Below are 12,923 nucleotides of genomic sequence, written 5' to 3' on the forward strand. Positions count from 1 at the left end.
GCAGCAGACACACAGACACAGCAGACACACACACAGCAGCAGACACACACACACAGACACACACACACACACACACACACACACAGCAGTAGACACACACAAACTCTGCAGCAGATACAGACACACACTAGATAGACAGAAACTGCAGCTACAAACACACTCTCTCCCTCCTCAACTCAATTGTATCCATGGAGCTGTGTTCACGGAGGGAGGGGGAGGAGTCACTGCCTGGCTTCTGTTTACTGACCAATACCGTGCCCTGTCTGAGAGCTGTTCCTGCCTCCTGACCAGTCCCCTGCCCTGTCTCAGAGCTGTTGTTACAAAAGGAAAACCTGGTTGGCTAGAAATAAACACTTTGCAAGCTGCCAAAAATTCCGGGCATTACTGAATGAATAATGCCTGGAATTTTAACCAATCTGAGAGCAGGGATTTCAATAATGCCCGGAATTTTCCAGCTTTAGCCTATAGTATTGTTTAAAGTTACTTGGCATAAAATATGTGTGCTGATATCCTTTGTGATAGAATGTACTGATAATACTGTACTCTAGCTGCGAAAGGATTCTCGGTTAGAGACCATAAAATCTTAATCTCAAAATGTATGTATGTGTAATGTTTCTCACTTTTTTCCGTATCAACACCCCTTCCCTCAAAAAGAATATTATTTTAACCTTAATCAATCCAACTCTCTAACTAATAAAAATACTTATCTTTTTCTTTTGTTGATTGAAGTTATCAATGATGACACCAATGAACAGGTTGAGGGTGAAGAAAGAGCCAAAAATGATGAAGATTACAAAGTAAATGTACATGTAGATGTTATCCTCGTACTTTGGCTGTTGATGGACCTACAGATTTCAGAGATAGGGTTAAGATACAATATAATAATTCTTAAAACCTATACATGGTACAAATTTAGGACTAACCTAATGCCTGTTATTTGTCTGGACATTTGGTTTCTTACCAGGGTATTACAAGATCTACCTTTAAACATTGCACACATGTTCAGTATAGTATTTTTGCCATCATAAATCATATGCAAATTGTGTCCTATAACTGGTCACTGGGTAAACATTTATACCTAAAGGGTATTTTTCATATTTTTTGTACCACATGTACTAGAACGAGGCCATAGTAACAGTGATATGCATCTGCATACGTTAGAATTCTCAGAATGATAAATTATGTAATTTACAATTGCAGTACAAAGAAGAACCGTGTGACATTTATGTGAGCTCGCACTCTAGTGTAATAAGACGTACGTTTTTAGATATATATTTTTATTACCATCAATTTAAAGACTTATTTATAGGGCCATTAACCTGATCATTTAAAGCGATGGTACCGATAACTGCTGTGAAACCAAATCATATAAAATACATACTGTACATTATTGTGAAAAAGGCCAAGCGTTTGGAGAAAAGCACAATCAATACAAAGTAGTCATCTTCTTTCAAATTAGTTGGGAAGGAATAAACAAATGCTAGTCATTCTTAGTATGAAAGTGCTGGTAATAGGAATTTTCATTCAAGAACAAAATTAACTTTCCTAAAAGAAAAATTAGAGATCAGTTCCTAGAACGTCCACTTCGCCCCTGTTTAAATTCACATCCACTCTTTGAATCATAATCTTTATTGCACTACTGGTGATGTCAGTAAACAAATAAGCAGAAGTGGAGAAGAAAAGTGAGTGGAGAAATAAACAGAGGTGGTGTTTTGCATTCATAATCAGAATGTTAATTGGAATGCCCAGAAAAAAACTCAGAGTCCATACTGTAGTTTGAAATAGATAATATCTGTGTTCTGATAATTCAAGAATAAAAATAAATATTTTTTCTCATCGATAGACTATGAAAAAAGAATTAATCTATGACAGTGTATCACCATTGTGTGTGAGGACACTTCCAGCTGGAGGTAGGATGCAGGTCAGCTGACAGAGTAATGATGTATAAAGGTACTCCCCTCCACACCCCTTTTGTATGTCTTGCTAAGCTTGTGCAAGTAAATACAATAGGAAAAAAAAAAAAAGCGTGCCAAATTAAAAAACAAAAAAACAAAACCAGGACTACCAAGGAAGAGAAAGTAGAAAAGGCAGAAAAAGGCACTGCACTGCCAAAAGACAAGGGAGAGAAACCAAGTATGCACGGTTATCTAGAAACAACGACAATAAATTAATTTATCGGTGAGAATTTTTTTTAGCATCTCCCCATGACAGTACATCACCATGGATATATTCCAAAGCAGTCCCAAGAAAGCAGAGGGTGGGATCAGGGCCGCCAACAGGGGGGGTTTGCCTGGGTTGGCGTCCTGGGCCCCGTGAGTCAGGGGGCCCGGCCCCGTTATATATATATATATATATATATAAAAATGGCGGCGATTCCCCGTGCATGCGAAGAGCCGAGGTCCAAGCGAGCATGCGCAGGGCAAGCAGGGTGTCCAGCCTGTGTCTGTGGGCCCACTCCCCCGCGCTCCAAACGTGGGACAGAGGGGATGCCAATTGAGCATCCCCCGCGCGCCCACCAACCAAGCTTCCCCTGCGCGCGCCAACCCAGCTTCACCCGCGCGCACCAACCCAGCTTCCCCCGCGCGCCTCAGCCCCGGCAGAATTAGTTCGCCAGTCTCGCCCCCTCCCCCCAGCTGCCCACGCATTCCCCCACCCACCCACCTCCCGCCCCGGGCAGCGGTAGGGGGGAAGCATCTGGCAGGCAAGGAAGCAGACCCCACCCGGTCAAGGTCAGTCATTCAGTCACCCACCCATCCACCTACCCAGTCACACACCCACCCAGTCACTCAGTCAGTCAACCAGTCAGTCAACCACCCATGCAGTCAGTCAAGGCAGTCAAAGGCAGTCAGTCATGTCAGTCACCCACCCACCCACCAACTCTCAATTCTAGGACATTTACAGATCGCTGTGATTCCTTGAAACTCCAAGTTTGTTTTGGTGACTGGCTCAATAACCTGTAAATAAAAGTCTGGCCTGTTATCAAATGTTATTGAATGGTTGATTAATGTTGTTTCCATTGAGAGATTCTTAAGAAGTGCCCACCATTTGAGGAATAGTCTGGACCTGGTAGATATTCATATCATGAGCATCCTTGTTCCATGCTCTGTTATTAATTTTTAAATTGACCAATATGAAAAACGCGCCCAATGAAATACGTCCATCATTGAAACCATTAAATCTGCTAGAAACATGCATTGTATTGCTATTGCAGTCGACCTGTGACAACTGATTTGATAGATATAAGATCTGGTATTTCCTTTCTGAAGCGAGAAATACTGTACCCTTTCTATCTTTGCTTCGAGCCTGAGAAATCTGATCTTTTGGAGCTTGTACTGTAAGAACTTGATCATTTGATTTGTGTGATGTAATGCTTTTTCCCGTGAACTTGCTTTGATCAACCAGTTGTCAAGATATTGAACACAAAGATTAATCTGTCTCAGATATGCTGCTAAAATGGTCTGGATCTTGCGGAATACTCTCAGTGCAGCTGATAAACCAAACGCGAGTGCTTAAAATTGCTAATCAGAACTTTAAATGAAGAATCTTCTGTATTATTGAGTCACAGACTGATGGGTACATGTAGGTATGCATCCTTTAGGTCTATCGACTTTTATAGCTGATCTCATTGTCACGGGAGACCAGGTTATCTACACCGGGATCATTCATTGAGCAAAACAATGTAATTAAATAAATTGTAATTTTTTCAGCATACATTTACTTACACACAATGGAACACAATATACAGACAAAAAGACACACTTACTTTGGGAGTGGGGTTGAAAACTAGACTTTCCTAGGTGTAGGGAACTCTATGGGAGAATTTTACCCGGACCGAGACGGAATCTCCTGAAACCCAAATCGGCATAAAATTCCATACGCCACCGCTACGTTCTGTTCTGAGAACTTGGTCCCTCCTGACCGCGAGTCAGCCCCAATCTCCTGGGACTCAAATCGTCAAAAAATCCCAGCCGCAACGTTCGTTTCTGAGAATTTTGTCCCAAAAAGCTGGACTTTTCAAGCTCGAAATCGAAGCCGGTTGCTCTGCTATTCACCCAGAATCAACTTTGAAAAGCCCGCCCGTGCTCTTACAACCGGGGACTTCCAATCTGATTGGCTCACAGGTTCTTATAGTATTTTCAGTTTCATTAAAAAAAACTGAGCAGCAAACCAACGTGTGGGAACTTTCCCAAGCAGTCAATCAGAGCCAATCCAGCTAGAAAAGCCGGGTCAGCGGGAAATCCGAAATAGCCAAGAGACATGCGCAAGCCTGCCACCTCTCTCTCTGGCTATCTAAATGCCACCCGCTAGGCAGGCTCCACCAGGTCTGGCAGAACAAGTGCCACCCCAGAGGACTCCCATTGATCTCCGGACTCCGGACCACAACCTTCTAGGCACATTCTGCCGACGGTTCCTCCTGAAAACCCCCCTTGAAACTCATACACTAGGAATCCCTGCTTGATGGCATGCCCGGAAAGGGGGGGGGGAGGGGAATAGTTTTATTACACAAAGTACAATGTGATCATACAATGTTACTGGGTCCAAGAGCTAACTCTCTGGGACCCTTCCACACAGAGCATGGGTAACCAAAATGGGCTTGACCTTTATTATAGATCCTGGTTACCCATATTGTCACACTCATTGATTCTATCTTAAAATGTCTTGCCTTAATATATCCATATAGATCTTTCCAATTTAATACTGGACAAAATGTTTCTTCCTGTTTCTGGAAAATACAAAGGTTGGAATAGACGGCAATCTTGCTGATCTATCAGTACAGTACATCCTTGATCACTTGTCTTGTAAAATTTTCTGAATGCTATCCTGCAGAGCCGTCAACTTTTATTTCTACTTTGTATGAAAAAAATCTCTTAAGTGGAGGCTGCTGATAAAACTATCTGATACTACCTGAAGTACCCAGAGATCCTTTGCTGTTTGGGTCAATATCACCTTGAAAGGATGGAACCTGTCTCCCAGATCACTTGTCTTCAAGGAGGGGACTTCCTCTTCAGAAACTAGTGTTCCTGGTACCGGGACGTCCTAACACTATTTCTGTCTGGATCTACCAAATGTTTTGGAGGACAACATACCATGTTTGGTTTAAAATCTAGGCCCTTTGAAAAAACTTAAGTAATTAAATGGTTGTTCGAATGACTGAAGTACTGGGAAACTTCTGTTTTCTGGCAGATGGAGGCCATCACCTCCTCTGATCTTGGCAATGATCACTTCAAGCTACACTATGAACTAAATAACTGACCACCTGAAAAAGGTATGGATACCAATTTCTTCTTCAATGAAATATCGGCTGACCAAGACTTAAAAAATAAAGCACTATTGGATGCCGACAGCAAAGATGATCTCGCAAGCAGTCTGTGTTAAATGAAGCATATCCAATAAAGTCCAAAGCCTCTGAAAAAATTGCACAATATTAAGAATCGTCTGCCTACATACGTATGCCAATTGCTTCTTGAAAATTTGAAATCTGCGTTTTCATAGTACTGTACGTCACAGGCTGCTGCTATCACTGATCTGTAAACAGAACCAGAACCAGCTGTGGCCAATAATGTTTTCAAAAGACTCAATTTTTTGTCCTTTGGATCCTTAAATGATAAAGCATTTTCAGGAGGAATAGTAGCACACCTGATAAGCCTCAGTATAGTTTCATCTACCCTAGGAGGTAATTCACACGCATCTTTTGCCTCATCCTTGAAAGGATACTGTACATCTCTTGGAATATTTCTAGGACTTTACTCTTCCTTGCAGGTTTTTTCCACTTATTCTTGATCAGATTTGAAATAATCCAATAAACCAGAGAACTTCTAGACTACTTCTTGAAGTCCCCAAACAATTTCCCAATAGCATTAAACGCTTCTTGATTCTCCTAAATCTCAAGTGTAAAAAATATTTCTTTAAATAAGTTGATCAAGAATGGTTAGTTGGACGATAATGGAGAGAAGACGTGCCCTAGGTAAACATGCGCGACATCTCAGCCTCTTATCGGCGCCCAGACTGGCAGTGGGGGTGATTTAAGAGAGAGGTTTTTTTCTGGATGCCTGCACACCAAAACTCAAAATGGCCAAAGCTGTTTAATATTATACTTCCATTGCGGACACAAGCAGCCTATTACGGGAGTCCCTGATATCTGGGTGCAGACAGCATTACCAACGGTGGCCCATGAATGAGCCCTATACCACAGCCTACTGCAGGCATCTTAGATGCTGCTGGGGGGGAAAAAGGAAGTAAAAGACATAGGTCCACCTCTTGGCTTGTAGAATACAGACAACTGAGGGGACATGATAGAAGGAGCATCTTTATACAGAATTACTTTGAGTCAACTAACCTTTGTCCTACCTTCATCTAAGAGTGGTTGCACTGTCATGAAGAGATATTAGAAAAAGTGGATTATACAGCTATTGAGTATACCAATCTTGATTTTCACTATTTCAACCGGAGATTAAAATATTCTTTATTTCCTTGCTCCAAAAACAGCCTGAAATGACTACAATGCAAGAAAAGAGGAAACTAGATTAAGATGACTAAATATTTAACTTTTTTTTAGCTCACCTTTCTGGAGTCCACAGCTGCATACATGATATCCATCCAGCCCTTAAAAGTAGCCTAAAAAGTCAAAATGTAACAGATAAATAACACAGAATACAGTATGCACAAGATAATTCAAATATTTTGTTTCAGAAAAAAGGCCGTTAAATTAAAGTAATATCATAATTTGCCATTGTTAAGAAAACAACTACTGTAATAATGTTCCCTGATTGAAACTTGAAACTTTTAGGTGTGCAGTCTGCAATGCATTGATATGTGATTTAATTTCTAAAGCTGGAGAGAGAAAAAACAAAGAATAAAATACTTGTAATTGGTAATACTTTCATGATTAGTGCATATGTGCACAATCAGATGCACCCCATTAGAATGACAATAGATATTTTTTTGGCATATACTTTACTATAATAACTAAACTCTGGTGAATGCTAAAATACATATTCAAAAGCAGTCTAAATCATATATATATATATATATATATATATATATATTTTTTTTTTAAGGACCCTATTCAATATATACCATGAACCAACTTCATGTCAGAGAATCCCCTTAACATCATTAATTTAGGTTCAGCACAGAGCCTTTGCCGATATGTAAAAGCATATTGAATATTGGCCAAATGTTAAATAAATAAATATAGTCTTCTACTACAATGTTTTCTACAGGGGTTCCATGGGCATCCCCCTAAAGGGTTTCCTGCAATTTTCAGGTCATTTGAAAATAGTATCAAATACAGTAGAATTTACAATGCATCTGATCTCAGACTCGCTATTAGAGAGGGTTGGAGTTTCCACAGAATTTCATAATATAATTATAGGGTTCCTTAACCAAAAAAGGGTTGAAAACCACTGTTCACCTATAAGCAAGGTTGGAAACAGTTAGTAAACATATAATGAAACAGAATGTCATTTGTTTCACCATTGTCCGAACATTTCCAGGCCTCTGAGAAGGTCAAATTGCTCTTCTTGAAAACTCCCAAACATGTCAACAACAAAAAAACTTCGGAGGTATGAAGGCCTTAATTTATTTCCAGCAACAGGTGTCTTTAAAATTTGAATTCAAGAATAAAAAATGAAATGCATTTATACTGAGCAGACTGTCTAAGTGAATGAAGGGAAAACTGAAAAAAAAAATCTAACTTCAAGTAATGAGACAGGCTTGTAGTCTGGGGGATAACTCTCCAATGCCTTAGACGGAGGAGAAGAAGAAAACACAACATGCCTGTAAGAGGGACGTATCCCTTTTGAAGAAACTCTCGCTAAAATCCAGCAGGGATCTGGTTAAGTGCAGCAGGCAATTAACCAGACTCCACCTGGCCAATTATGTCTGTAAGAAAAGCCTCCTGTTAGAAACAGGAAAGAGATCCCTTAGCTCGCAAGTGAGCTGACCTGAGGAAAAGATGATGTCTTGATGCACACAGAAGGACTGTATGCTGACAGCAAGACAAGGGGACAAGACCTGGACACAGTGAGTGCCATAGCACACAAGGATGCTGACCCAGGAGAAGAGAGAGGCCTTCCCCTACAGCAACAACAACAGAAAAAGATATGAGACTTTCTTGTTGGACTGGTGTGTGTGTACACTGTAATTAATATATATATATATATATATTTTTTTTTTTTTTTTAATGTATTTATTTTTTATTTACTTGGGCGGTTATCAGCCTAGCTACCCACCCAGTTAGATAGTGCTGGAGGAAAGGTTTAGTTATTTCTCCAAAGTGGAGTAGGTCTTTATTTTGTATATTTTGCCTTGTTAAAGGAACAGGCTCAATAAAGCCAGGATTTAATTTCACCCTAATCGGTCTCCATTAAATGTACCTCTGCACACATCTCTTACAATGCCCCATAAGTTAGACATCATGATACACTTAAAGGGCTGCATGTGAGGGCATTAAGCCCTCAAAAGGGCCACACATTACCCACCTACTGTATGTATCCTAATCTCCTGGCCTCATAGTGGCAGAAAGGAGGCAACGGGTGTTCAGGAAAATGTATAGTAGCACTTGTGCTGGAAGGTTTAACCATACTATAAAATCTTTCACAATATCACCAGCTAAAGTGGGAAAGTTAATTGCCAGCATGGCAAGTAAGGCCTCAATCCCCAAATATGAAACACACCAAAATGGAATGGCCCTCATACTCTGGAGGCTGGATTGTCCATAGGTTTGACAGAATTCTGAAAGAAGGTGCAAAAGGTTCTAGGAATTTCCGGAGGTTAAAAAAAAGCTGTAATTCAAACATAAACCTGGCTACCTACAACTGTTGGACTCCAGTGACGCAGCACTGCAAGAACTGGAAGACGAACTTGAAAAGATTAAATGGGATATTGTTGGCCTTAGGGAAGTTAAAAGAAAAGACGAAGGCCTCATTGAGCTCAAAAGCAGACAAGTAATCTGCTACAGAGGTACAGGTAATGGTAGAATCAGTGAAGTAGGTTAAATCGTTAACAAGAGATGAAGAAACAACTTAGTGGAGTATGAAAGCTCATTGAAGATAAGCTTGAAATCCTCCTAAATATTAATCATGCTATATTCTCTATATACATATATATATTCAGCATGTAACTGGTTAGAGTACGTGATTTGGTATTGGGTTAGAAATTATATTGGAGAATGATTAACTGACTCTGCAAAGAGAGTCTGAAGACAGCAAGCTGTGGAAATATTTGTCAACTTTGTTGCAAGAGTTTGAATTCAAAGGTTAGATTGTTAGTAGTAAAAGACAATACAATAGAGAGGTTTTAAAAGATTAAGAACATAGGATTAACTATAGTTACTTAGTGACAGAACAAAGAGTTTCTTCTATGTCACAGTAAATATTGCTAAATTAAGGAATATTGGTATAAGCATTGATGATTGACCAAGAACATATTTGCTGACTGAGAAAAACAGGTATTGCTATGTTACGACTGTTTTAAAAGAAATATGTAAAGAGTATGTTTGAATGTATAGAAATTCAGAATCCTTTAACATCCAAGCAAAGAACAACGAAGCTAACGATCTCCACTCTAACTACATTCTATATGCCGGAATGATGCAAACATGATGACTGAAATTGTGTTTTCTGTCTCTGATTAAATGAAGAAAAGATTGTGCCGTGGACTATTTGATATATATTGAAAATGGAAAAATAGGGTAACCCCAATTATCGAGGCCACTACCAGGCACTATGGAGTGTGTTTAGGAAAGAAGGTTTGACGCCGGTATACAGGTAATGCAGGTAATAAGGCAATATTGGGGTATCTCCGATACTAACAAGGGGAGTGGGGTACTGGAAAACCGGTTAGAGGTACAAGGGGACACCTCCCAAGGGGGCGCCCCCAAGTAAATCACGGCCCGGCTACCAATATATCCTCACCTGTCTCCCCTGTGTATCGCGTGGAGGTCCCTTGAAAGCCGTTCCTGTTTGCGGCTGCAAGCTTGATCCTGGAGGTTCTGTGTGCTGGGATTCTGCTTGCTGGCGTCTGCGTGCCCCAACCGGATATGACGTCACAGGTGAAAAAAATGGAGATTGCTTCTGAGGTTCACAGCACCTTCACTCAGCCAGTTGTATGAATATAAAAAACTTTATTAGTAACCAGCAATGTACAACAGCATGAACACTCTTACGCGTTTCGTCCAAGCCAGGACTTTTTCAAAGAGTGCTGTTCATGCACAATGTCCCAGTTTATATAGGATGATGACTGTGGATAGATTTATCTGACCTTAGAAATGATTGGCTGTTGATCTAACTCTCTCCCTATATAAACTGGGACATTGTGCATGAACAGCACTCTTTGAAAAAGTCCTGGCTTGGACGAAACGCGTAAGAGTGTTCATGCTGTTGTACATTGCTGGTTACTAATAAAGTTTTTTATATTCATACAACTGGCTGAGTGAAGGTGCTGTGAACCTCGGAAGCAATCTCCATTTTTTTCAGATATATATTGAAAGGTGGCACATTCATTTGCCCCATCTAATGAAGAAAAACTTAATTTGGCGAACTAGCGAGTCCAGCAAGACTAATCTTTACTCATCAGAAAGAGCAGCCAGAACAGTCCTTCAGTTGACAAAGAGATAGAGGCTTCAAATAATCCCAGTGTATGCTCCAACATCAAGTTATGCAGACAATGAAGTGGAAGACTTCTACTGTGAAATCAACCAACTTAACAACATTGGAAATGGTCACCTCAAGACCGTTATAGGAGATTTCAATGCAAAGATTGGTGCCTAATGAAGATGAAGCATGGTTACGGAAATGAATAAACATGGGGACAGATTGCTAGAATTTGAATAATGTGAAAACTACTACATCATGAATTCATTCTTCAAGAAGAATCCAAATAGAAAATGGACATGGAATAGGCCCAGTGCAGACAGGAATTAAATGTACTATATCCTAACAAACAAAAACAGGTGATTGAAGCCTGCAGAGTCCTTAACCGTTTTCATACAAGGAGTGATCACTGAGTGGTTCACTGCAGATCACATCTCAATGCAAAGTTGGAAAGAAGAAAACTGCTTTTGGCAATCAATCAATCATCGATAGCCTCAAGAAGAACAGCAGAGAATTTCAACTACAGTATAAGTGAAAAATTACTTCAGTGTTCCCAAGATGCAAGGAGACCCTTGATTATGAAGAACTTATGAATATTATCGTACAGAACAAACTGGAGGAATCGCTAAGAAAAACCGGATAAGAAAATATTGGATAAGTAAAAACAATTAATGAGGAAACTACAAGAAATGAAACAATTCCAAGATGCACAAATTGAATATGCAGAGCAGTGCAATACAGTCCACAAACATATAATTGAAGATGTAAGATAATGTAACTGTGAAATGGTGAGGACTTCTACAAGAAATTATACGCGAACACAGATAACACAGGGCATAATCCAGCAGGAGGCAAATGAGAAGAAACCACCAATAACGTACAATTTATCACTTTGGTATTGTTGTTTAATGACGTGCTATTTAGGATTTTTTTGAACCCATCAGCGTTCCGTTTAGTGTTAGCTGCATTTGTCCCTATAGCACTTTCTTAAATATGCTGTCTCCGCCCATTTGTGGGCAAGTCTATGTATTTTGCCTGTATTTAAGTATTTTGTCCACTAAGCTCCACCATCCCGAGGAAGTGACACATGGTCACGAAACGTGTAGGGAGGAGGAGCTTAGTACTGTGCGTGTGTGCCGACCAACTACTGAATCCATCCGGTGCTGGAGAGGTGACCCGCGCCACGCCGCTGACGTCCTCAATCGGCGCGTGACTGTGTGCGTCTCCGTTCCTGCCTGGCTGGAAGCAGGTTGCGGACGGCATTCGTAAGTGGCACCACTTGCCCTTACTTAGTGTAAGTGTGGGTAGTGTGGCCTTTTTTAATTGTATTAAAGTGTATATGCGTATTACACTAGGCTGTTTTATTTTCTTTGTACATTGGCTGTTGCGGTGTATGCTGCTCCCGCGAGGGCGCCATCCAGTACAAGGAGGATCATCCTGTCAATCACGTGGGGTCTGTGGACACTGAGGTGGAGAAGGGGCCTGTAACAGATTCTCTCCCCTGAACCAACAAGAGCATATCTTGTAAATTGGGATTTTCCCGTTTTTGGTTAGGGCATTGTGATCTATTATACTGCGCAATTGGTGTGTCTTTGTTCTTATGTGATTGCAGAAACCACCTGGAATCAATTCTGACTATTTACTCCATTCAGAACTTTTGTTGGTGTATCCATCCATCTGCCAGGACTGCCATTTCCATCCAGGACTGTCTTTGGAGTATGGTATTGTGGACATCAACTCAGCGCCGGGACCACTGCTTTTGTATATGTATTTCAATACAATCCTAATTGGAAATGTAATGCAACCAATCTATACTGATGTAATTAATCTGGATAATTATGGTTGTCACTCACAACATAGTGACAGTCTCAAAATTCATAGGGTAATAATACATATAAAGTATGGTGGGCTGATGGAATGAGACAATAGTTATGTAATAACAAATGAGCGTAAGTGATATAATATACTACATGTATACAGCAGAAAAAGACATATCCATTTAATTATAAAATTGCATATAGGCACCTAAACTAATAAAATCTCTAATAACATAAAATATACAATATAAAATGATGCAGCACTAAAATGAGAAAGAGATGGATATTATTTCATACCAAACAACTATTGGTCAATACTACAGTATACATATAGTTCACAAGCTATTTGCCATGTAAGCAAAGGTATGCTGTATCCAAGAAATAAAAAGACCTGTTAAAATGTGGTCAAGGGAACTAGATCAAAAAAGCCCCAATGTCTATAACTCAATTTAGACCGTTGAGTACGCAATTTGTGAATCCAAAATGTTTCTCTCTTTGCTTAATGGTTAAG

The 12,923-nt window shown here is 40.0% G+C and overlaps 1 protein-coding gene across 5 annotated transcripts in view; it reads right to left on the reverse strand.

Annotated features, from left to right (window-relative positions):
• SCN8A (sodium voltage-gated channel alpha subunit 8) overlaps positions 1-12,923 on the reverse strand; it is a 165,207-nt gene that overhangs the window by 15,368 nt on the left and 136,916 nt on the right. For all 5 annotated transcript variants that reach the window (XM_075591650.1, XM_075591645.1, XM_075591649.1 and 2 more), the window contains 2 exons: positions 6,562-6,615; positions 708-845 (listed from right to left, as the gene is read on the reverse strand). In XM_075591650.1, the coding sequence (XP_075447765.1) occupies positions 708-845; positions 6,562-6,615 (192 nt within the window). The remainder of the gene's footprint in view (positions 1-707; positions 846-6,561; positions 6,616-12,923) is intronic.

Source organism: Ascaphus truei, chromosome 3 (assembly GCF_040206685.1).
Source record: "Ascaphus truei isolate aAscTru1 chromosome 3, aAscTru1.hap1, whole genome shotgun sequence".
Classification (NCBI taxonomy): Eukaryota; Metazoa; Chordata; class Amphibia; order Anura; family Ascaphidae; genus Ascaphus; species Ascaphus truei.